At 36.0% G+C, this 21,725-nt stretch overlaps 3 protein-coding genes across 5 annotated transcripts; 2 read left to right on the plus strand and 1 right to left on the minus strand.

The window, feature by feature from the left end:
* Window positions 1–468: 468 nt before the first annotated feature.
* On the minus strand, window positions 469–4,666 carry LOC107770173 (kelch repeat-containing protein At3g27220-like). Of its 2 annotated transcripts, XM_016589449.2 has the most exons (7): window positions 4,225–4,665; window positions 3,682–3,873; window positions 3,333–3,562; window positions 2,412–2,582; window positions 1,498–1,603; window positions 1,178–1,384; window positions 469–843 (listed from the first exon to the last, which is right to left on the minus strand). In XM_016589449.2, the coding sequence occupies exons 1-7, from the start codon at window positions 4,426–4,428 to the stop codon at window positions 673–675; spliced, it is 1,281 nt and encodes a 426-aa protein (XP_016444935.1). In that variant the 5' UTR covers window positions 4,429–4,665; the 3' UTR covers window positions 469–672. The 2 variants fall into 2 exon arrangements, with proteins under 2 accessions (XP_016444935.1, XP_075090693.1); XM_075234592.1 differs by lacking the exon at window positions 3,682–3,873 and having other exon boundaries at window positions 4,225–4,666.
* A 2,180-nt stretch (window positions 4,667–6,846) lies between these two features.
* LOC107770145 (cytochrome c1-2, heme protein, mitochondrial) lies at window positions 6,847–11,961 on the plus strand. 2 transcript variants are annotated; one of them, XM_016589418.2, is made up of 8 exons: window positions 6,847–6,996; window positions 7,222–7,296; window positions 8,369–8,589; window positions 9,510–9,789; window positions 9,865–9,936; window positions 11,200–11,316; window positions 11,418–11,483; window positions 11,566–11,961. In XM_016589418.2, the coding sequence occupies exons 2-8, from the start codon at window positions 7,237–7,239 to the stop codon at window positions 11,680–11,682; spliced, it is 933 nt and encodes a 310-aa protein (XP_016444904.1). In that variant the 5' UTR covers window positions 6,847–6,996; window positions 7,222–7,236; the 3' UTR covers window positions 11,683–11,961. The 2 variants fall into 2 exon arrangements, with proteins under 2 accessions (XP_016444904.1, XP_016444912.1); XM_016589426.2 differs by having other exon boundaries at window positions 6,985–7,127.
* A 6,589-nt stretch (window positions 11,962–18,550) lies between these two features.
* On the plus strand, window positions 18,551–19,360 carry LOC107770126 (uncharacterized). The gene has a single exon (XM_016589399.2). It carries the CDS (start codon window positions 18,551–18,553, stop codon window positions 19,358–19,360), a length of 810 nt encoding a protein of 269 aa, XP_016444885.2.
* The last annotated feature ends 2,365 nt before the right edge of the window (window positions 19,361–21,725 follow it).

Below are 21,725 nucleotides of genomic sequence, written 5' to 3' on the forward strand. Positions count from 1 at the left end.
ACCAACAACAAAAAAAAATCATGGCTTGAACTCGAGGTTCAGATTTGTTTCGTGTCTTTCTTTCAATGATTTAAGTTAACTTTGACAAGGTTAACTTTACAAAAAAATCTAGTGTAATCTCATAAATTTGTTTCGTAAAAAAAATTTTGTTTGCAAAATATTCAAACAACAAAGAGAAATACACATTGCATTCCCGTTCAAAATCAAGAAAATTCTATTTTCAAGGATTGACCCACTAATTTAAAAGAAACTTCCATTTGTAATAATAGCTTGAAGTCGATGGTGACTACTGCTCAAGCCACGAATTAGCAAATAATGCCTAAATGAAATGTATGAACCTACCTCTTCGTTTTCTTTTTTTTTACAACCATCGGGTATCCTGTACCCACAAATCCGATTAATTTGGATTTGCACTACATAGGGCCCGAAAAAATGCCCACCTCCAATAATTTCTCTAAACTCGAGATCTAATTAAGAGCGGAAGGATCTCATTCATTCCGCCACATTCATCGGTAGTAAAAACCTAACCTTGACATTACAAAAAATCCAAAAGGCAAAATGATACTAACCAACAAACCTAACATTTCCTTTTAACACTGAATGAAGGTAACCTTGACATTCAATAAAATTGTAAAGCAACATGGCCGCTAGGAATTGGTAGCACATCAGTCATCAGTGTGACAATCTCAATTTGGTTCTCCACATATCTCCTACTACTTTCCTGGGCTGTGGATTATCTGGTCCTCTATCCCGCTGTCCAGAGGTGAAGTACAACCATCCATCCCAGAACCCGGCCAATGTCGTCTTCGCACGGTATGGCATCTTTCCGATGACGGACCATGTCTGCAGAAATAGTAAAGAACTCAATGTTACAAATCTTGATTTTACTCTAAAAGTATGTGTGCCAAGTGATTAATGAACATACTAAAGATGTTTCTCATAATTATGTAAGACTAAGTATACGTGAGGACGAGCATTTGCATGAGAATTAGTTAAATGATTCTCTTTTTTTTTTGGCAGAGCCCGGTGCACGAGGCATCCCGCGTTCCCGCAAGGTCCGGGGAAGGGTCGCGCACCCAAGGGTATGTGATGTAGGCATCTAACCCTGATTAGTCAAATGATGTATTCTGAAATAATGCACATACGCTATGCGCGGTACAAAACAGGTGAATATTACCAGTGTGTTCAGGTCGAATCGGAACACCTCTCCGACCAAGATCATCCTTTTGGTCACAGGATGCTTTTCTGTTGTGCCTCCAACAATAACAATAGAATTATTTACAATAACCCAAGAACATTCTATATGCGAATTCGGCTTTGGCATAGAAGGCAACCCTTTCCATTTCATATCTTCATCCAGCATATAAACATCGCCATAAACCACCTGAAGCCACAGACATAGAAATTAAAGCGATATCCTGAAAAGAACTTTAAAAATAAGACTATAAATCAAAACCAGCAGATCAAACTGAAATAATAATACGAAAGATTTAATACCTCGAACCTTCGTGAGCATTTAAAGATAGGGGAGCCAGGTTTGGCCATGAAATCGCCCTCTTGACCACCAATTACATAAAGATGATCATCAACAGCAATACAAGCCCTGTAGGGAATAGTTTCATAATCAGATTTTGAAGTAAATTGCATTTCAGAAACCAGGTTTATACTTTTGAAGAAAACATGATGACCTTGATTCTCACAATGTGAATTATGTCTTTCATGTAAAATAAGAACAAAGGGATATCTGCTTCCGAGTTACAAAATCTTACAAAAAGAAGATATAGCACATTTAATCTTCTAATTGAAGATAGCATGAACAAAGACAAATCATTCCATATTAATAACTTAGATTACTTCCATCCCTAAGATATTCCAAGCAAATGGCGAGGGTTCTTACTCAAAATGCAGCCTAAAGCACTAGATTTTATGCAAGCAAATGAAAAAACATAGATACCTTATCAAAAAAACAAAAATGAACCAACATATACTCAAAAATCAAAATGCAGCCTAAAGCACTAGATTTTATGCAAGCAAATGAAAAAACATAGATACCTTATCAAAAAAACAAAAATGAACCAACATAGCTTGAAGACACACTAGCTCATCAATAGTTACAGTCCCAAATATGAAAATAATCATCCCTATGGACACAAAACAGATACATTGTCTTCCAACTAATTGGAAAAGAAATTTTCCAATATGACCTGTTACACAATATGAATTGACCTTTACCAAAATTATGTTACTGAACAGTTTCAAACTCAATCTTGAAACATTTGACCTCAACATAGTATCAACTTTAAATCTCCTCGTAAACTCCGTGATTAAATGGAAACAAGGGGCATTAGCTTTAGCTTTTTAAATGATACTTTCTGGCATAAGAAGGTGTAGAAAAAAGCAACAGAACAGACCTATGTGGTCCTCCACGAGGAATGGGTACTTCAGTGCGCCATTGCTTCTCTAAGGCTTTGCCATTTGCTACTGCAAGACTCCAATGATCTATTCCAGGAGTGTGACGATTCTCTTTACTGCCACCGATCACATGGAGTCTGCCTTTCCAAAGCTGAGTTGCTGGTGCATACCTGAAAACATGGAGTCAGTACTTTATTTTTGAGTATTAAACTCATCCTTAAAGTATTTATTACTTCAATATTGTATCACTATGATATGATGCTAATTAGGATCCTGAGGAGATGAAGAGTTTGAAATATGGTTTGGTGGTTGCTACCAAGACAATTTCACAAAGGACCCCGCTCGAGATGCTAATCAACAAATTTGTAATAAACAGGACACAATCGAAGAAAAAGATCTATATAGGTGATACTTACTAGTTAGGAATAAGCTTTAAATTTGTTAGAGGACCTTTAATGTTATGACTATTTTTTTTAATTATTATTCTTACTATCATTTTTATATATGTTCCATATTCGTGGTGAGCACACACTTCAATTCTTGCAATCCAAGAATGTTTGAATTAATTGTAGTTATATATCTCTGATGATGATATCAGTTGAGCTTAAAGAAAGAAGTGATGATTCATATCGCCGACCCCAACTTTGTTTGGGAATGAGGCGCAGTATATTTCTCTGACAAAAATGAACCCCACTTCTAAATACATCAGCTTCTTACTCGTGCAAATGATAATAAGATTGATATTAGGCGCCTTGATATTATATCAACAACCCCTATTTACTGTCATATTGTGATCACCAAAGATAGGACTATCTAGGTTTAATGTTACAAAAGAAACGCATAGGTAACAACCTGAATTAAACATAGGGTGTCTCCATCAAAATATAGGTGTTCTGCGCATAGTCAGTGAGGACACATACCTCGGTGCTGGCAATGGTGGCAAGCTTTCCCATTTTCTGGTTTCTGTGTCCAAAACAAATGTATTTGCAGTAGGGCCCCTGCATTGCGGACCATATTGTCCTGTCACAATATATATGTATCTTCCATCAGTAGCCACCCCTAAATGTGAGTTCGCCATATCTTTTGGAATTTCAAAACTCTCTGTCCATGAATCGGTTGAAAAGTTGTACACATCAACATGAGAATGCACCTATAATAAGCACACATACATAGTATATATTAACTTCCCAATTCTCAGATTTCAAGCTACTAACTCTACCAATTCACCCCAAAAAAAAAGGAAAAGGAAAAAAAAAGGGAAATCTTTACATGGTCTAAATTTGCATATCCTGCAAAAACATAAAGCAAATTCTTGATTTGAATTGAGTACCCATCCAAACGAGGCACAGGTGCAGATGGCATTAGTTCCCATTTTAATTCAGGAGCAGGCAAATCAGCATAGGTCATTGCTAATGCTCTCTCCGGGTAGCGATCCCTATTACTTTTTCCTACTTCATGAATCTACAAACAGCAAAATATGACAAATTTAAAACAACCGAAATACTAGAAATGACAACTTTTTGTAATATTGGCAGTCCACAGAGAAAAATGACAAATTAAAAACAACCCAAATCATAAAAATGACAGCTTTATATGATACTGGCATTCACAAAGAAAAATGAATTATATAAAACAACCCAAATCATAAGCATGACAGCTTTTTACAAATTTGACATTTATAGAGAAAAATGACGAATTATAAACAACCCAAATCCTAAAAAGACAGTTTATTATTATATTGACATTTGCAGAGAAAACCGTCAAATTAAAAATTACCCAAATCCTAAAAATGAAAGTTTTTTTAAGACTAACCTTTGGAGAGTCATTATTATTGGAGACGTTAGCAGTAACAATACGGTATTTGTCACGAGACCAAGAGCTAGCAAGGGAAATATAAGGAGAGGAAGAAGCGGAACGAAAATCCCTTGTTAAGGAAATTCCAAGAAGAGCAACGAATGCTAAGAGAAGAATGATGGGTTTTGAGAAACTGTGTTTTCCTCCTACTGATCTTACCATTTCTGTTGTAATAAGTAATACAGAGAAGCTGAGGGTAGGGAATAGTCATTATTTGTTATGATTATAGCACTGATATATTGATAGGATTATCAGTGTAAAGGATTGTTTAAGAGGAAGAAGCGCGGGCGCTAATGGTTTTTCTCTTTGCTAGTTTGCTTCACCGTTGGTTTTCTGCCTCCTCTCTCCCTCTCCCTCTTTTTCTTTGGTTAATTTCTCGGTCACTACCTATCTTCCTCCCTCCTCTTTTATCTGAATATTCCTTGCCATAGAATTTATCTTATTCTTTAAACTTTACGGCTAACATTTTTATTTGAACACTCAAACTAATTTTTTCCGTAACTAATAAACATATTTGTCATTTGATCGTACCCATGCCGCGTCAATTGGTCCTAATCAGCATGACGCGTGAGGAACACAACGCACATGAGTGTGAAAGCCCCGTTCCCAATGCCCAACATTACAAAATTGGCTGTATTTAAGTATCTTCTTATTCATTCCTTCTAAAATACCCTCTTCCTTCATTTTTTAAAATCTAAAGCTCCATTCCTCCTTCTTGTAAAATCTAAAGCTCCATTTTTATTTTTTATTTTCTTTTTTTCGGACCGTGAAAATGATGAAAAGTTGTATATCTTCTCATTGTGGAGTTTAAGCTAAGTTTTGCATCTTGGACCAAATGAAGCTCGATCAGAACAAGATTAACATATAATAAACGAAAATAAAATAATGGGGTGAGTGATTATGATCGATTTTAAAAGGGGGTGAGTGATTATGATCGATTTTGGAAGTTCATCCAGCACGGCTGACCTCACGCCATATCCACCACCGTAAACAAGTCATTTTTGAATGTTGGAGAAGGTGAAAAGAATCTAGAATATTCTGAAATTCAGTGATCGAAAAAGGTGAAAAGATTTTTTTATGCAAATGGCGATGGGGGTCTTAACCACGAGGAAATGACAGCTTTGGTGGTTGTTGTAAACCCTAGAGTCAAATTCAACAATAAGTAGATAAGTGCCATTCTCGACGAGGTTTTTCGAACTTATGGAGAATTCATCGATGGAGAGAATGGCCTTACATATGATGGCCTATTGAGTGCCTACTATGATGGCCTATGGGCCTTACATATGATCTTTCGCTTTCCAAAATCTTCTCACCTTCTCCGATCATCAAAATTCTGGAATGAACATGGAAGGGTTTGGTCAGAGAGAGGTTGAAATGAGGGGGGGGGGGTCTATGGAGTGAAATAGGGTACCAGGGTTAGGGTTTTCGCGCCCTTGACGCATAAGTCATCCATTGGTCATTTGCTCACTATATAGACACGTATGTGTATGTGTAATACACACACACATGGTCTCTTGTCGGATGCGTTTATTAGTTACGGAAAAAATGAGTTTGACTGTTCGAGTGTTCAAATGGCAAAATAGAAAGTTTATGTGTCGACTTTTAAAAATCCGACAAGTTTAAGTGACCAGGAAGCCAACAACAAACAACAACAACGAGACTGTTTTCGATAGACTCTCGGCTCCCTCCCTCCAAGAACTCCCCACTTTGCTCTTGGGGTGACTCGAACTCACAACCTCTTGATTGGAAGCGAAGAGTGCTTACCACTAGAGCAACCCCTCTTGTCAGACTATATCAAATGTGTGAGTGATAAAAATAGTGTTTCTGATTCTTGTGTCTAGTGTCGGCGACTCCGGCGTTAAGTGGCCAGGAAGCCATTCCGCCTATTTAGAACTGCATAGTAAAAGTACCATAAATCACGTCGTTTTAAAAATGTGGGTGGTACATCGGTTTTTAAGATCATCTTCTTCAATTCAAAAAATAACTGATCCATCATTTCCTTAATATAAAATAATCTTGTCAAGGTAGTTATATGGTCCATTATTAATGTTCTTTTAGTAGTATGATCTGAAAATTCTATGTTAAGACATAAGAAGATGACAATTAAATACACATGAGATTTTTGCATGATTTTTTTCTTCCCAAGTAGTTTTCTAAAAAGAAAGACTTTTGATTATGGTTTTAAACATGCCATAATATTCATATGACAATAAAATCATATTATTAAGATAATACGAAAAAATTTGAAATTAAATTATGTTCAAATATATAAAGATGTGTTTCCTTTTTAAACAAAGTAAAAAAAATAGAGACACATAAAATGAAGTAGAGAGTACCATTTATAAACACACACACACATATACACACACGAAAAAAAAATCATGTATAATGGTCTATGATCAATATATAATAGATGTATAATTGTATACTGGCCAGTAAAAGTATACAGTGAATTCATTTGCTTAAAGAGGTAGTCTTCATTTGGGCCAACTTCCATTGATCCTCCAAAGGCCCAAACTGGATCAAATTAACTGGGCTGTTTTCTTCTTTGGGCCGAATACCATTAATTCTCGGAAAGCCCAACGAGAAAAGATAGAACAGCTCGTACTGGAGCAAGCAAAACCTCGTCTTTGTATTCTGAGTTTTCTCGAAGAATAGTCTGGTTTTCCGGATCTCGCAGGCCCTTTTGTCCTATCGCCGTCGATCAATTATCTCTACAATCCCTGCCCGGTAAGCTTGGTCCTTCGTTTCTCCTCAAATACTTCGAAGCTCTTAGAATCTGCTTGTTTCATTTTGAAAAGCATCTTAGGATTCGTCTTTCTTGTTGACGCTGTTTTGAAAAGAAAAAAATTCAGATCATAGTAAGCGTATTGAGTTTGGAGTATAATAATCAGATCCATTGACTTATATTTATCTCATATTTCCTAAATTATTACCTTTTTGGTGCACTGACAGAGGGCTTGACTAAAAATGTTGGGAGGTAGAGCAGTCCATCGGTTATTAGGCAGGAAATTTCAATCTGAATCCTCGGTATGGCTGTACTTTGCTTTTTGTTTTTACTTTTTAGCAGATGTATATATTCCTGTTTGTTGGTTTATGTAAATAAAGAGACGTTATTGCCTTCAAATGCATACCTTAATTAATCTCTTCAAATATTGCTTCTAATCTCCCGGTTTTTGTGTGCAATGATGTCCGTATTTGAACTGCATTTCATTGGCCATTCTGGAAACAATTGTTTAGTTTTTATTCGATAATATGTTAGGTCATATTCTTGCACCCAAGGGTGTGGTTTAGTAGTCAATGAAGTGGATGAAGAACTATGACGTCTCAGGTTCAAATCTAAGCTGAGACAAAAAAAAAACAATAGATGATTTCTTCGCACCTGCCTAAGTCTTGGTGGGCAGAGTAACCCGGTGTTCGGTCTAGTGGGAAGTAGCAGGTAGCTGGTGGAATGGTTGAGATGTGCACAATCTGGCCCCGACACGACCGTCATAAAAAAGAAAGATGATGGTTCATGTTTTGACTTGTGTATGTACAAGAATAAAATATAATAGTGGATTGAAGTTTTTAAGACTAGTAGAAGTGGGTTATGTATAAATTTAAGTGTAGCTAGATTGTATTAAAATATTCAATCGCAAACTGGTGAGCATTCTGGGACAATGCAAATTGGAAAGAGGATAAGCATTTTGTGAATTCGAGTCACCCCAAGAGCAAGGTGGAGAGTTCTTGGAGGGAGGGAGCTGAGGGTCTATCGGAAACAGCCTCTCTACCCCAGGGTAGGGGTAAGGTCTGCGTACACACTACACTCCCCAGACCCCACTAGTGGGATTATACTGGGTTGTTGTTGTTGTTGCATTTGATTGTTTTTTCCATATTGGGGTCTGCATTTTCCTGCTTGTGTACACAGTTATATAGGTAAAAGTGTTGTACTGCTTGGTCTCATATAAGCCAAAAGGTAGCATGAGAAATCATGGCTGTTTGTCTTAAAGCTCATAGCTGATGTGGAAGATTTTGTGATTGCTACTGATATAGTTGAAAGACTTGGGTCCTATCAATATTTCATGTTGTTCAGATTCTTTCATTAAAACCACATGAATTTCAGGCCTCTCCAATTTTATCATCCATTGCTTCCAAACAAGCTCAAGAAGAATTTGGATCTTTTGGCATGAAGTCCCTCAGATCATTGGCACTCATTGGAGCAGGTGTATCTGGACTCTTAGGTTTTGCGACAGTAGCATCTGCTGATGAGGCTGAACACGGATTGGAATGTCCAAGCTATCCGTGGCCTCACGCAGGCATTCTTAGTTCATATGATCACGCGTCGTGAGTTACTCCTGAATCTCCTATTCCCTCTTGGCTCTCTGTTATCTTTTTTTTGTTCCCCCTCTTTCCTTGTCCCTTCGGAAGAAAGGATAAGGACTTCAGACTTTTATGTGTTTTTCTGATAATGAATGTTTTGTGAAGTGTATGTTTCCATCCCTCTAAATGATAAGGATTTCGGTGACTCTGTGGAATTTGTTTAGAGGGATTTTGACAGGTGCATCCCAACAATTATATGGCTCAATCACTTAAAGAGCACTACGTTCTGTTTGCGTTTACCTGTGGTTTTGTTTAGAAGAGAGAGGCATTGCATAGAATGACCTTTCTAAATGAAGTGCTGTTCCACCCAGATAGAGAGTGGAAATGTTGTTCCATTCTCATGTTTGGCCCAAACACATGGAATTTTCATATATGAAATGAAAAAAATGCCAAAGGATTAGGATGAGCATTCCTTGAGAGGGCTAGAGGATAGTAGGACTTGGCTGGAAAGGGCTTTTCCTAGCATAACCTTTCCTACTCTTTCTTACAACCCACACAAAGGGGTGGAAAAGAGGAGATAGAGTGACGATATTGTTTTAAGAATTTCATGATCCAAACATCACATTGCTGTTGTGTTCTAAATGTTGCATCATTTCATTCCCAGCATCAAGTATGAAAGTTACTTCTTATCATTTGGTGACAACTGTAATTCTTGTCTCTCTAATTTCAAGACGCCAATTATAGAACATCATAGTAGTCACCTTTTGCATCTTTGCGTTTATGAGATATTCGGCATTGCTTAAGTTTATACTACTGGGATAAAAAGAAAGTGGTTGAGCCTTGCTTACAGAATTCAACTAGCTGTAGTCTCTTTTTTTTTGTTGATAATGAGCTGTATAATATTTTTTTAGTTGAATTGTTTTGGGTGCTCTTTTGGCAAACAGGATTCGTCGTGGTCACCAGGTTTATCAACAAGTATGTGCATCTTGTCATTCAATGTCACTTGTTTCATATCGTGACTTGGTTGGGGTAGCATATACAGAGGAGGAAGTAAAGGCAATGGCAGCTGAGATTGAGGTGGTTGATGGGCCTAATGATGAGGGTGAAATGTTCACTCGTCCTGGTAAACTGAGTGATCGTTTTCCTCAGCCATATTCAAATGAAGCAGCTGCTAGATTTGCTAATGGGGGAGCCTACCCTCCGGATCTAAGTCTTATTACGAAAGTATTGCCTCCCTTCTGTTTCTATTTTCAGTGTTAACTGTTACCAGCCACAGTTTTCTTACATTCTGTTTCTCAGGCACGTCATAATGGTCAAAACTATGTGTTTGCCCTTCTAACTGGCTATCGTGATCCTCCTGCTGGTGTTTCGGTATGTATCAGTGTCCTTTGTGTATCTTCTTCTAGGCACTAATTTCTTTTCTTGGATATTTTTATAGCTTTTGCGCTGCTGGTTTACATACACAATGTTTTTTCCTCTATCTTCCTTTTGTTTTGTTTCTGCTTTATGTTTTTTCCGCAATGTTTAGCTGATTGTGTGGCCTGAGAAATTATGTAAATTGGGATTACTTCTCTAGTCTCACGTTTCTCTCAAAACATTTGAACCCACTAGTTTGTCTCTAGAGAAGTTACTCCTAACATATGACAACTGTAAATGGTGACAAAGTGTTTTCTTCTTTCCGTCTGTAACCAAAGTAGGATAACTTTCCAGCGCTTGTTGTGTGATATGTTCGATACTGCGGTAGAGGGGGCTGGGCTTTTGAACTGCTTTGACACTGATTAGGCTTCTCATTCTGTGTAGTGTGTATAATTTAACCAATTGCTAGTGGAATCGAGAAGTGGGAAGATTAGAGTAGGATTTATGTTTGATCACAATTACTTGCATAGGATCATATAGAATCTCGTATGAGAATTTAGGGTCTTGATTGTAGTATTGTATTAAATGCAGTTCAGACTGTAGATCTTAAAACTTCTTTGCAATCACAGTGATGCTACTAATTTGTCAATTTATGATCTTTTGTTGTATGTTGTTCAATTGTGCGGGCTGTGCGACAAAATCCAGGACCATGGGTGCAAATAAACCATGTCAAAAGAATTGACCTATGTATATTACAACTTTGTTTTTTAACCTCATTTCTAGCTTATGATCAAATATAGGTGGCAGAATTACCCGGTACATGTGCTGGTGGGATAGCAGGTATCTGGTGATATAGTCGAGGTGCACCCTAGTTGTCTCAGGCACCGCCGTATCAAAAGAATAAAAAATCAAATATAACATGTATACTATTTTGTTCTTTGTATATTTGCTTGGATCTTACAATCCTACTATGATCCAATCATTGGATCCTAAAATGATCCTATCTAGGATCTCCATTCTAGAAACATGCTTGATGCATTTGTTGATTTGTTTACTTAACCCTCCTATTTGTGGTTGTTTACTACGAGCATTATCTTATCAAAGTTAACCATTTAATTAGAAGATAATTAGAATTACCAGAGACTACTGGTCACACTTGCCCTCCTTTCCCTTTCCCCTTTCATTTTTTTCTCTGCTTTCTTTCTATCTTTTGTTAGAGTAGGAAATTGGTGTATCTTGTCTCTTTGACTGATCTGTCAAGATTCAACTATACTGTAGATTCGTGAAGGACTTCACTACAATCCTTACTTCCCTGGTGGAGCTATTGCGATGCCTAAAATGCTTAATGACGGCGCTGTTGAATATGAAGATGGTACCCCTGCAACTGAAGCTCAGGTTGGATCTCCTTGTCACTTTACTGGAGCTGGCTGTGTCTAGTTTCACAGCTGTGGCTATACTAATCTATTATGCTAATTTGTCCTTATATTATGCTGTAGATGGGGAAAGATGTGGTGTCATTTTTAACTTGGGCTGCTGAACCAGAGATGGAAGAGAGAAAACTGGTTTGTTGTTTTTGGTGTTTATACAGATGATATTTGTGCTAATTTTGGTAGTAATTTCTGATATATTTGTATTCCATTGCAGATGGGCTTCAAGTGGATATTTGTGTTGTCCCTTGCTCTACTTCAAGCTGCTTACTACAGGCGTTTGAGGTGGTCTGTTCTCAAATCACGGAAGCTGGTCCTTGATGTTGTCAATTAGAACATCCCCTATTCGAATGCTTGTTGAGAGACTTGAGCAGGCAAATAATATTTTCTTTCTCAAAATACTTTTGTTTTACCTCTTACTCTGGAATGGCCTGTTTCTTGGGCAAAGCGAACAGGCTATAAAATTTTCTTCTATTTGAAGTTAGAATAAGAAGCTCCTGTAACTTTAGTTATTTAAGTTTGGCTTTTATGGGGGAGACATTCTCACCTTGTTCAAACTTCTCCTGTGGTTTGCTATATTCCCAGGTTTCTGAGTGACCTCGTTTTCCCAAAAGGCATCTTTCTTTTTCGGCATTGTTTTGGAGGTTGTAACACATGTTGTGCAGCTTGTTTGGCTGTTCTCTGTTTGTGAAATTTTACACAACTTTTCCTTGCTGCATCTGTAGTTCTACGACTAAACTTGTTAAAGCTGCAATATTGCATTTGAAATCCTATTCCAAGGGGTAACAACGACATTGATTGAATAAAAATTGTAGTGGTAAGTTTATTGCTATTGGATTGGCGGATTTGCACTTTACGTGTGTTACATGTATTATCGAACAACTGAATATTAACGGGTTCTGGCAAATAAAAGTGCTTCGCTTGTTCTCATTGAAATTTTCTATTTAATGAGAAATGAATTTATTAGCATGGCGTACTTCTTGCTTAATATATAAAAATTTCTTGAAATCAGCAAAGATTTTGCCATTACTATAATGGTATGTCATAGGCCTTGTTTTATTCTTCTTTTTCCCCTTCTCTTAAAGTACGATGGTACTACTTAGTGGCAAAACCAAAATTTTCGATAAGGGGTGTCAAAATATATAAAAGTAAACATATCAGAAAATTAAGGGAAATCAATACATAATATATATATATACATATAATTTTTTTTTTACCTACCTATATATCATATATTTCTCGCAAAGGGGTATTTTGACACCCTTTGTTATAAAGTGGCCCCGTCACTGGTACTACTAATATTTTATCCAAGTCGGACCACACTTGATAAAGTTGCTAGACAAGAGAAGGAAATCGATTTTCCTCCTTTTACCCCTTCCCAAGTCCTTTGCATGTTTGAAAATCTGATCATATACGTTAAAACGGAGGACAAGATAACTGTTTTTACATAATCTTCTTCCGTTGAAGAAATGATATATGAAATGTAAGTCACTATTAATTCGACACATTTGAGAGAGCCAAATAATGGGATTTTCTTGAAGATTGCAAGTTGTTAAGGGACCACATTCAAAGTATATATTGTAGATATAATATCATGAGTAATGTTCTTTTCTTCTCTATCACTTTTGTGAAGAAAAGGTTACCAATGGGAACGGAACTTGTCCGGTTGTCCCAATCAACACCAATTAGAAACTAGCCAATAGCCAAGTTCCACAAACTAAAATTATACTCCCATTTGTCCATTAACTTAGCGTATCACATCCGACGTCCAAGTACGTGTCCCTTCACCAATATCATATGGAAATGAGAATAGAGAAGAATTGAATTTCCTTAGATATTTTGATTGGCTGTCGATCGGTGAATGATTGAAGGAAACGAGTTGTTTATTGCGGACTGGAGGGACCATACATGCCATCGAAAGATTGGCTTGTTAAAGGTTTGGGGTACGAGATTTGATCTAATATAAAATTAGATTTCCTATCTTAGATAATTCGTAAACGACAACCCGACAAGTACTGGGCGTCTACTGTTTAGCCACAACACAATTTCAAGAAAAAACATGAAATTCTTCTATTGCTAAAACAAGTAACTTAAAAATCTTGAATGGAGATGCTAACTCATGATTGGCGGATGTTAACACGTAGTAGCAAGACAAATACACTTACGCATTCATACCAGAAAAAAACGCTTACTTACTCGTATCTGAAAAGTTGCTAGATACCTGTATACGCCATTGCACTTATTACTTTTAATTCAATTTAATTGATTGATCACTAGTTCTTTGCACCAACTTACTTGGAAACTTATATTTGTCTGAGCTCCAATACTGAATGATTCGACCTGTGAAATGTCTAGGCCTTACATAATCGATATTTTGAGCTTAATACACGAAATTACTTCCACAAAACATGTGATTTCAAGGAGTCATGTAACCAAACTTCCAAAGTTAGGTAAAAGGAGTCATGTAACCAAAATTCCAGAGCTAGGTAAAAGTATATATAAATAACAAGGTGCTATATCACATAGTTGAAAACTATTCCAGTTTTTGGTAATGGCGCAAGGAGCGTCGAGAAATTAAATTGATGGCTTCACTCTGAGGACCACAGAATTAAGGAACTGAGAAAGGGATGACACCTGTTGTTGCATATGAAGAGATAGCCTATAGGCTTTTACCAGCAATTCCTCTGGATTTTATTGTCTCGCTTTTCAAAAAAATATCATATCAGAATTTATGATTAAAAAAATTTAACGAGAATCTTTTAAAGTTTGTGATTGTGTAGAATAGTAGAAGCAGAACGATATTAAATACTATGTACAATGTTTCAAATTAAAGTGAAGAAAACGTAATATATATAAAATAGAAAGGATGAAGTAAAACTGTTAAGCAATTGCTCATTTCTCTAGAGACTACAATTGTGCCATGTGTAATGTGGATACCTCAAAGGAAGCATCATGTTATTATATCTATATACCCAAAGAGTGCTGGACGCAACATATATACTTGCCTGAATGAAACTCATAAAGCTCATATATATGCAGTAAGAGATTAAATTTAAGGACTCATAGATGTTAAATTTTGATCCAAAGGTTACACTTTCAAATAACACAAATCATACAATTTTGAAAAATTACATAAATGTTACCTTATGGTATGTTTGAGTTATGAGATAAAAATTATATTAAAATCATGTTTCTGAAATGTTAAATGTTGTTCCAAAAGCTAGTTAAAGAAGAAATAAATCTGAAGGTCAAACAACGAATAAAGGAAATAATACTTTTTCTTTTTAAAATTAATTATAATTTCAATCGACGTAAAATGCAACTACAAATTATCAAGAACAATTATATTTTGTTCAAATTAAAAAAGAAACATTCCTTAATTTTAGATGCTGAAACTTATCGGAACAGTCTTTAGCAGTGGCGGAGCCACCCTATAAGATGACACCCCTTTGCAAAAAAAATACACTGTTTAACTAGATAAAAAAATAAATTATATATATATTTATATTATGTATTAACTCCTCTTGATTTTCTAATATATTTAATTTTATATATGAAACCTTTTACCGAAAATTCTGACTCCGCCGCTGATCTTTAGTCAATCTTGTTGCCTTAAATACAATCCATTAATATTGTCCAAGGGTACAGCTGTAGTAGCTAGTAGACTAGTAGTAGTAAAACTGAATACTTTTTTAATGTAAATATTTGTATGCTATAATTAATCCAAAGAAAACCAAGAAAAAGTTTTACTGGACAATTATTATAATATCTGAAACAAACCCAAGCCAATTAGTTGTTGTAGAAAATAGCCACATATATACTTTTCCTTCCCAACCACATGGTTTACTGTCACTACTTCTACTCCTACGTTTTCAACGACAGATCACGAGATATCATAAAGCTATATGGAAGCAAAACAAGAATATAATTGTGGGAATTTTTTTTAAAAAAGAAGGAACATATAATTGTCTGATGCGTATATTTAATGGTGCTCAGCAGAAACATAAGAAAAAATTAAAGTAAACCTTCTCTAAGACAGCTAGAATTACATTTGATGAAATCGGGGGTGAGGCCTAAGCAATATACATTCTTTTAAAACATGTTCTTATGTTATTTATTTGATACCTTTTAGCTAAATATACTAATTCAGAACATGCATATGAGAAACAAATAAACAAGTACTCATACATCCATTTAATTATCTATGTACGTAGAATATTAGGGTTATAGATTCTTTTGCTCGAGTACTCTACCCGGCTTTTGAGCTTTCTTTTTCACTTCCAATGGTTTTACAGCTTTCATCATCATGATACTTTGTACGAATTAAATTTCCATATAGAAAAAGCCTATTCTCTTATTCTCCAGCTTCGGTAAGACACTTTTTTCATTGTTTAGTCAGTACTTTGCTGGTAGTACTTCGTTCATATTCTCGTTTGCTGATTTGGATTTAGTTTTTTAAATATATTATCTTGCTATTATTTGTTATCGGTACCTCTTTCATATTTTCTGTTGCTATTTTCGATTTAGTAATTTAATTATTTGTCTTGCTATTACTTGCTATCAGGGTTTCTTTTAACTTCTTTAGCCGATGGTCTACCGAAAACAGTTTCTCTCCCCTGTCAGGGATAGGAGTAAGGCTGTGTATATTATACCCTCCCCAACCCTCATTTGTGTGATTATAATAATATGTTGTTGCTATTGCTGGCTAGTACGGTGGGAGGCGTATGATTTTAATTTGGGTCTTTTTTCAATCTCATACCAGAGTTACACATGGAAGTTAAAATAGTAGTACCAATATTCCTTTGTTTTCGAACTTTATGAACGAATCAAATCTATGACTGAATTTCAAGTTTATGTATTTGAATTTTAAAACAATGATTTCAAACTCAGCAGCTAATCAAATCCCTACTCAGTGGAAAACCAAGAGTGAGAGAAAAAAAGAGAGGTATTTCCTAGAGTCTAGAGATAAGTTATTAAATAGTAGTAGTACTAGTTTTTAGAAAGAAAAAAAAAAGGCAAGAATATTTTTATATCTAAGAAGAACCTCATTATCATCGTAAGATAAATCTGAATACCCATTGAGCTATTCAAAGGCAGGTGGTGGCATCAGATTCTATTGGGAGCTAGTCTGTATTTTTTAGGTCTTTGCTCCAATATAATTAATTGTCGTTGTACCATGACCTCACCACTATTATTAAAATTGGATCCCAAAATTTCATCTTAACCATCCACGCGGCCGATTGTCATACCCTCTTAACCACAACCAAATATTTGCAGCTCCTTCACCACCCCCAACAGCTGAGAGCGTCCTCCTCACTTGCTTTTTGGGATTATTTGGGCTTTGGCCACCTTATTCTTGCCCATCCAATTCGACCTGGTCAAATCTTTGTGTCATGTGCTAAAGCCTGAAAGCACAATATTTTTGGACGGTGGTGTACAAATTAATTTTCTGTTTCTCAATTATATATCAAACATATTACATATTTCACAAACACACGTATCCAATAATTCTTTTCATTAATAAATAACAAAAGTTATTTTAAACCTCTCATTTCCTTTAGGTCAATAATCCTAGGAAGTACGAAGATCGACGATAATGACACACATCGTATTAGAGCAGGTTGAATAAAATGAAATTGGGTATCCTATGTGATAAGAATATGCCACCAAGAGTTAAAAGATAAGTTCTATAAAGTGATTGTGAGACCAACTATATTTTATGCGGCATATTATTGGCTAGTCAAGAACTCATAAATTCAGAAGATGAAAGTAGCGAAAATGAGAATGCTTTGTAGGCATAGTAGGAGAGATAAGATTAGGAACGAAATATGAGACAGGGTGAGAGTTGCATACGTGGTAGATAAGATGTAGAAAGTGAGGCTGAGAAGATTCGGACATGTGAAGAAGAGGAACACGGATGCCCAAGTGAGGAGGTGCGAGAGGTTGGTAGCGATAGGCCTAAGAAGAGGTAGAGAGGTAGACAGTGTAAAAATAGGAGAGAAGTGATTAGAGAAGACATAAAACATCTCCAGCTCACGAGGACATGATACTATATAGGATAGCATGAAGGTCAAAGATTAATTATAGTCAAACGATTTTTCTCTGGTAGAGTATGATTCTAATTTAGAGCACTTTATGTGCTTTATATCAGTATTTTATTATTGCTATTATTCTATTAATATTTTATTCTTCATATTTATTATTGCTATTATTTATTTTTCTTTGATTATCTTTATTATTTTTGCTGTAAATACATTTTACCCTTTATAGGTTTCAAACCTCTTTTGAAAATGTTTTTCTAGAGCCGAAGGTCTATCGAAAGCAGACTCTTTACCCTCCTTAGACCTCCCATAAGAACACACTAGATATATTGTTATTGTTGCCATCCTTGTGTCATATCATAGCATTTTTAAGATACAAGTTATAAAGATGCTATTTAAATACCAAAGGTCTTTTTTTTCCTTTGCGGGATCAAAAAATACTTTGTCTACTCAACCATAGCCACATGAAAAGAGATAGAAGAAGCCTTCATTTTTAATCACAGTTTTCTTTTTTATTTGAATTTAAATCGGTTATATATAATCTCACGCCTAATAAAACTATCATATTATGAAATTCAAAGGTGCTAAAAAGAAAGCGAAAACGAAAAAATAAAAAAAAGGGGGGAAGAAATATCTGTGTCAGTCAACTGGGGGGGGGGGGGGGAGGTGATTCACACGATCAAGCTAGGGCAGTGGGAATATTGGATACTCAAACAATTCAAACAACGGACACGCGTCCAGTTAACGGAACCTCCTAGAAAAAGCATTCCCACTTTGCTTCTACCCAGGTACATACGTGTCTCCTTCTTTTCCTCAGTGCTCTATACGTGACTTCTTCCCATTGGTTTTCACTTGGCACACCAATCACAGCAAAACTATTTCCATTTTCGCTGGATATGCTGCTTTACTATTGGGACCCACCTGATCTCATCCCACCAATCACAGCTCTTCTCGGCTTAAGGGTTTGCCCTAGACACGTGGTGTAATTTCCTAGCCCTACGACTATTGCCTGTAACTATGATAATCATCTCGGCATCCGGCTAAAGCCTATTTTTTTTTAGTCTAAAGTCCGCTCTTCGCATGTAAATAGAGCTAGATATTCATTTCATGGACATCGAAAACAATTGGGCCGGCCCAGAATACTCAGGCGCACCAAAAGATATGACAATAATCAACAAGATGATGCTAAGATTCCGGCCGATTGCGCCGAAACCCGTCGCTAATTCTTCAGGCTCTGGCTCTACGATCGAGACTCACGAGATTGAAGTGGTTAGCAAAAGAAGAACAAAGAGAAAGTACGTTAGAGTTAAGAAAAATAGCAACTACAAGAATAAAAAAGAAGACAAAGAAACAAAAGATGGATCCTTAGTTTTGGATGATCATGGAACAGTTGTAACACTACAACTACTGCCAGAAAGTAGTGGAGGAGTTAAACGCTCACCAGATAACAGATCTTTCCCAAAAACCATCAATTTTTGGATGAATTTTGATAAATCTGAGAATATCGATATTTTATCAATCGGTGCACCGAATCTGTTAGATCGGACGGCGGAGATGCGATCTGCGAAGGTAGTGGAGTCATGGGTGATGGTTGATGGTATAACAAACACTTTGGTAGATTTATCAGCCTTAGGAAGTACGGATACGGAGAAGATGAAGAATCTGGAAGCTGACACGTGTCCAGGTATGATATCGGACGGCTTAGATAGGGTACAGTGGGTGAATCTAGCGTATCGGAGAATGATAGATCCGTTAGAAGACGGAGGAGCGCCGCCGGAGATGGTGGTGAGGTTAGTTTTGAAGGAGAAAAAAACTGTACGATTATCAGCTTTTGCATGCACTGTGAGAGTTGTTTATACAATGAATAAGGTGAAACAGACAAGGACAATGCCTTGTGACGTGTGGAAGATGGATTTTGGAGGATTTGCATGGAGATTTGATGCTAAGGCTGCACTTACTTTGGGGATTTGAAGGAAAATAAACACTTCAATTCCTTCTTTCTACCAACAAAGGATAATCCCAAGCTTGCTATTAAGGTAAGGTAATATTATTATAATATATTATGGGAACCCTAGTGAGAAAAATAATGATCTCTAAAATTTGTGCTTTTGAAGATAAAATCTAGGGCAAAAATATGCTCTTGATCTTATTCAAACTCCTCTACTTCTAAGTGTAAAAAATGTTTGTTGGAAATGAAAAGTGTGAAATTGATAACAAACTATATATGCGGTTGTTATAATTCAGTTAATTTCAATATTTATTTGTTGAGCAAGAAAATGAACAACACATCACTTGTTAAAGTTCTTTCAAACGGAATGGTACCAAAAACTCTTCAAATGATGCACTAGCTTCTTGTTCCCACCTCTACTTCTAATTAAATATAAAGAAGTTTGCCGAAATTAAGAATTTATTGTCCACAGATGAAATCATATCCAACACTAATTAACCTCTAATATTACTTAATAAATTTCATTTTCTATCCCGTTACATATCATGTCATTTCCAACGTTTCTATCCACATTTACTACACATTGTATTTGTTTTGATATAGAATAAATGAATAATTGTATTGACAACCAAATACTACAAGAAACCGAGAAAGTACAGTAAACACAAAATTAACTACAGTTGTTATATTATAATGGAAACAAACTACGGAGAAAATTATATGCTACTACAAAAAACTAGCTATAGCAGAGTGAGTTTGTAACAAGTATGTGAATTCATTACTAGAAATTCGCTAAAAACCGATCAAAAAAATCGACTAACGTTGGTCGATTATGGATAATTACCGACCAAAACGCGACCATTACGGTGTGGACGGTGTTTTGATGGTCGGAATGGCTTACCGACCATCTGACAAGTTTAATTACTTACCGACCAACTTTGGTCGGAAACATATTTTATTAATTTAATTTTACCGACCAAAGTTGGTTGGTTTAACTAAATTATATTTTTTTTATTAATTATTAAAATTAAAAAAAATCAACCAACTTTGGTCGGTAATTAAAAAAATATATATATTTAAAATAATTAAAATTAAATATTACCGACCAACTATGGTCGGTAATCTCAACAGTGCAGGTAAAATATCGACCAAAGTTGGTCGGTAATATTGAATTCTGAGAATTCAATGTTCATTAAACGATCAACTTTGGTCGGTATTTTAGAATAATTTATTTTTTTATTAAAAACCGACCAACTTTGGTCCATTTTTTCTGGGTTTAATTTTGGCATAAAATGCCTGTTTTGGCACCTATACCACCTGCCAGCATACAAATACACCTAATAACAACAACACAACAACAACAACAATAACAACAACAACAACACAACAACAACAACAACAACAACAATAACAACAACAACACAACAACAACAACCAAAACATTCAATAAATACTTTAAAACTAACAAATTAAAGTTTAATTGAACATAAAAATTCAAAACCAAGTTAAAACTAATTATAACTAGTTCAAAACTGGTTCTATTTGTCTAGTTCAAAGTATATAAAAGTCAAGGGGTGTTTTCTACAATATCATCATAACCGTCTGATAAACTTTCATTTACAAGACGATATAGAGAACGGTCTTGTGGAGGACGGGAAGCACGATCACGGGGAGGACGGGAGGAACGATCACGAGCAGGACGGGATGAACGATCACGTGGAGGTCGACCCTCTGGAGATGACTCACGAGATTGGGGCAACGGAAAAGCTCCACTAGATAGGAGAGTTCTGATCTGAGCTTGCATGCCAAGGAATTGAGAATCTCTAAGCCTTTCTCTTTCCTTTGCCGCTTCTAGCTCTGATGTGAGCTTTGTCACTGTCTCCCGCATAGCGGAGAGGCTCTCCCTATTAAGTTGTTCGCCTTGCGAAAAAGTCCCTATTTCTCGCATTCCACACTTATAGCGATGGAAGTTTTTAGTAGGAAGCCCGTATACCTTCCCCCATTTTGGACCGCCAACAGACTCCAACCATATTCTTTCAGCATCCTCGTCCGAAGGTTGGGTTGGCTCACCCGATTCACCAGCTGGATGACTACGGATGAATTCCTCCACGTTACTTTGGTAGCGACCCTATATTATTTTAAATTAAATCAGTATTTCAAAATTTTTATAAAAGTAAATTATAATACTTAAAGAAAATTGAAAGCTTACATATGCAGTCGAGGCCCGGTCCTCGACCCACCTATCTTGATCCCCCTCTTTCTTCTTCTTCACAATATGTGTCTCCTTGAATAGCTCATCATGACTCATTGGACGCCCATACTTCTTTTTCTGAAAACAAATTAATTTAGTTAATAAATAGAATAGATATACTTAGAAAAGTAAAGTAA

Source organism: Nicotiana tabacum, chromosome 17, assembly GCF_000715075.1.
Source record: "Nicotiana tabacum cultivar K326 chromosome 17, ASM71507v2, whole genome shotgun sequence".
Lineage (NCBI taxonomy): Eukaryota > Viridiplantae > Streptophyta > Magnoliopsida > Solanales > Solanaceae > Nicotiana > Nicotiana tabacum.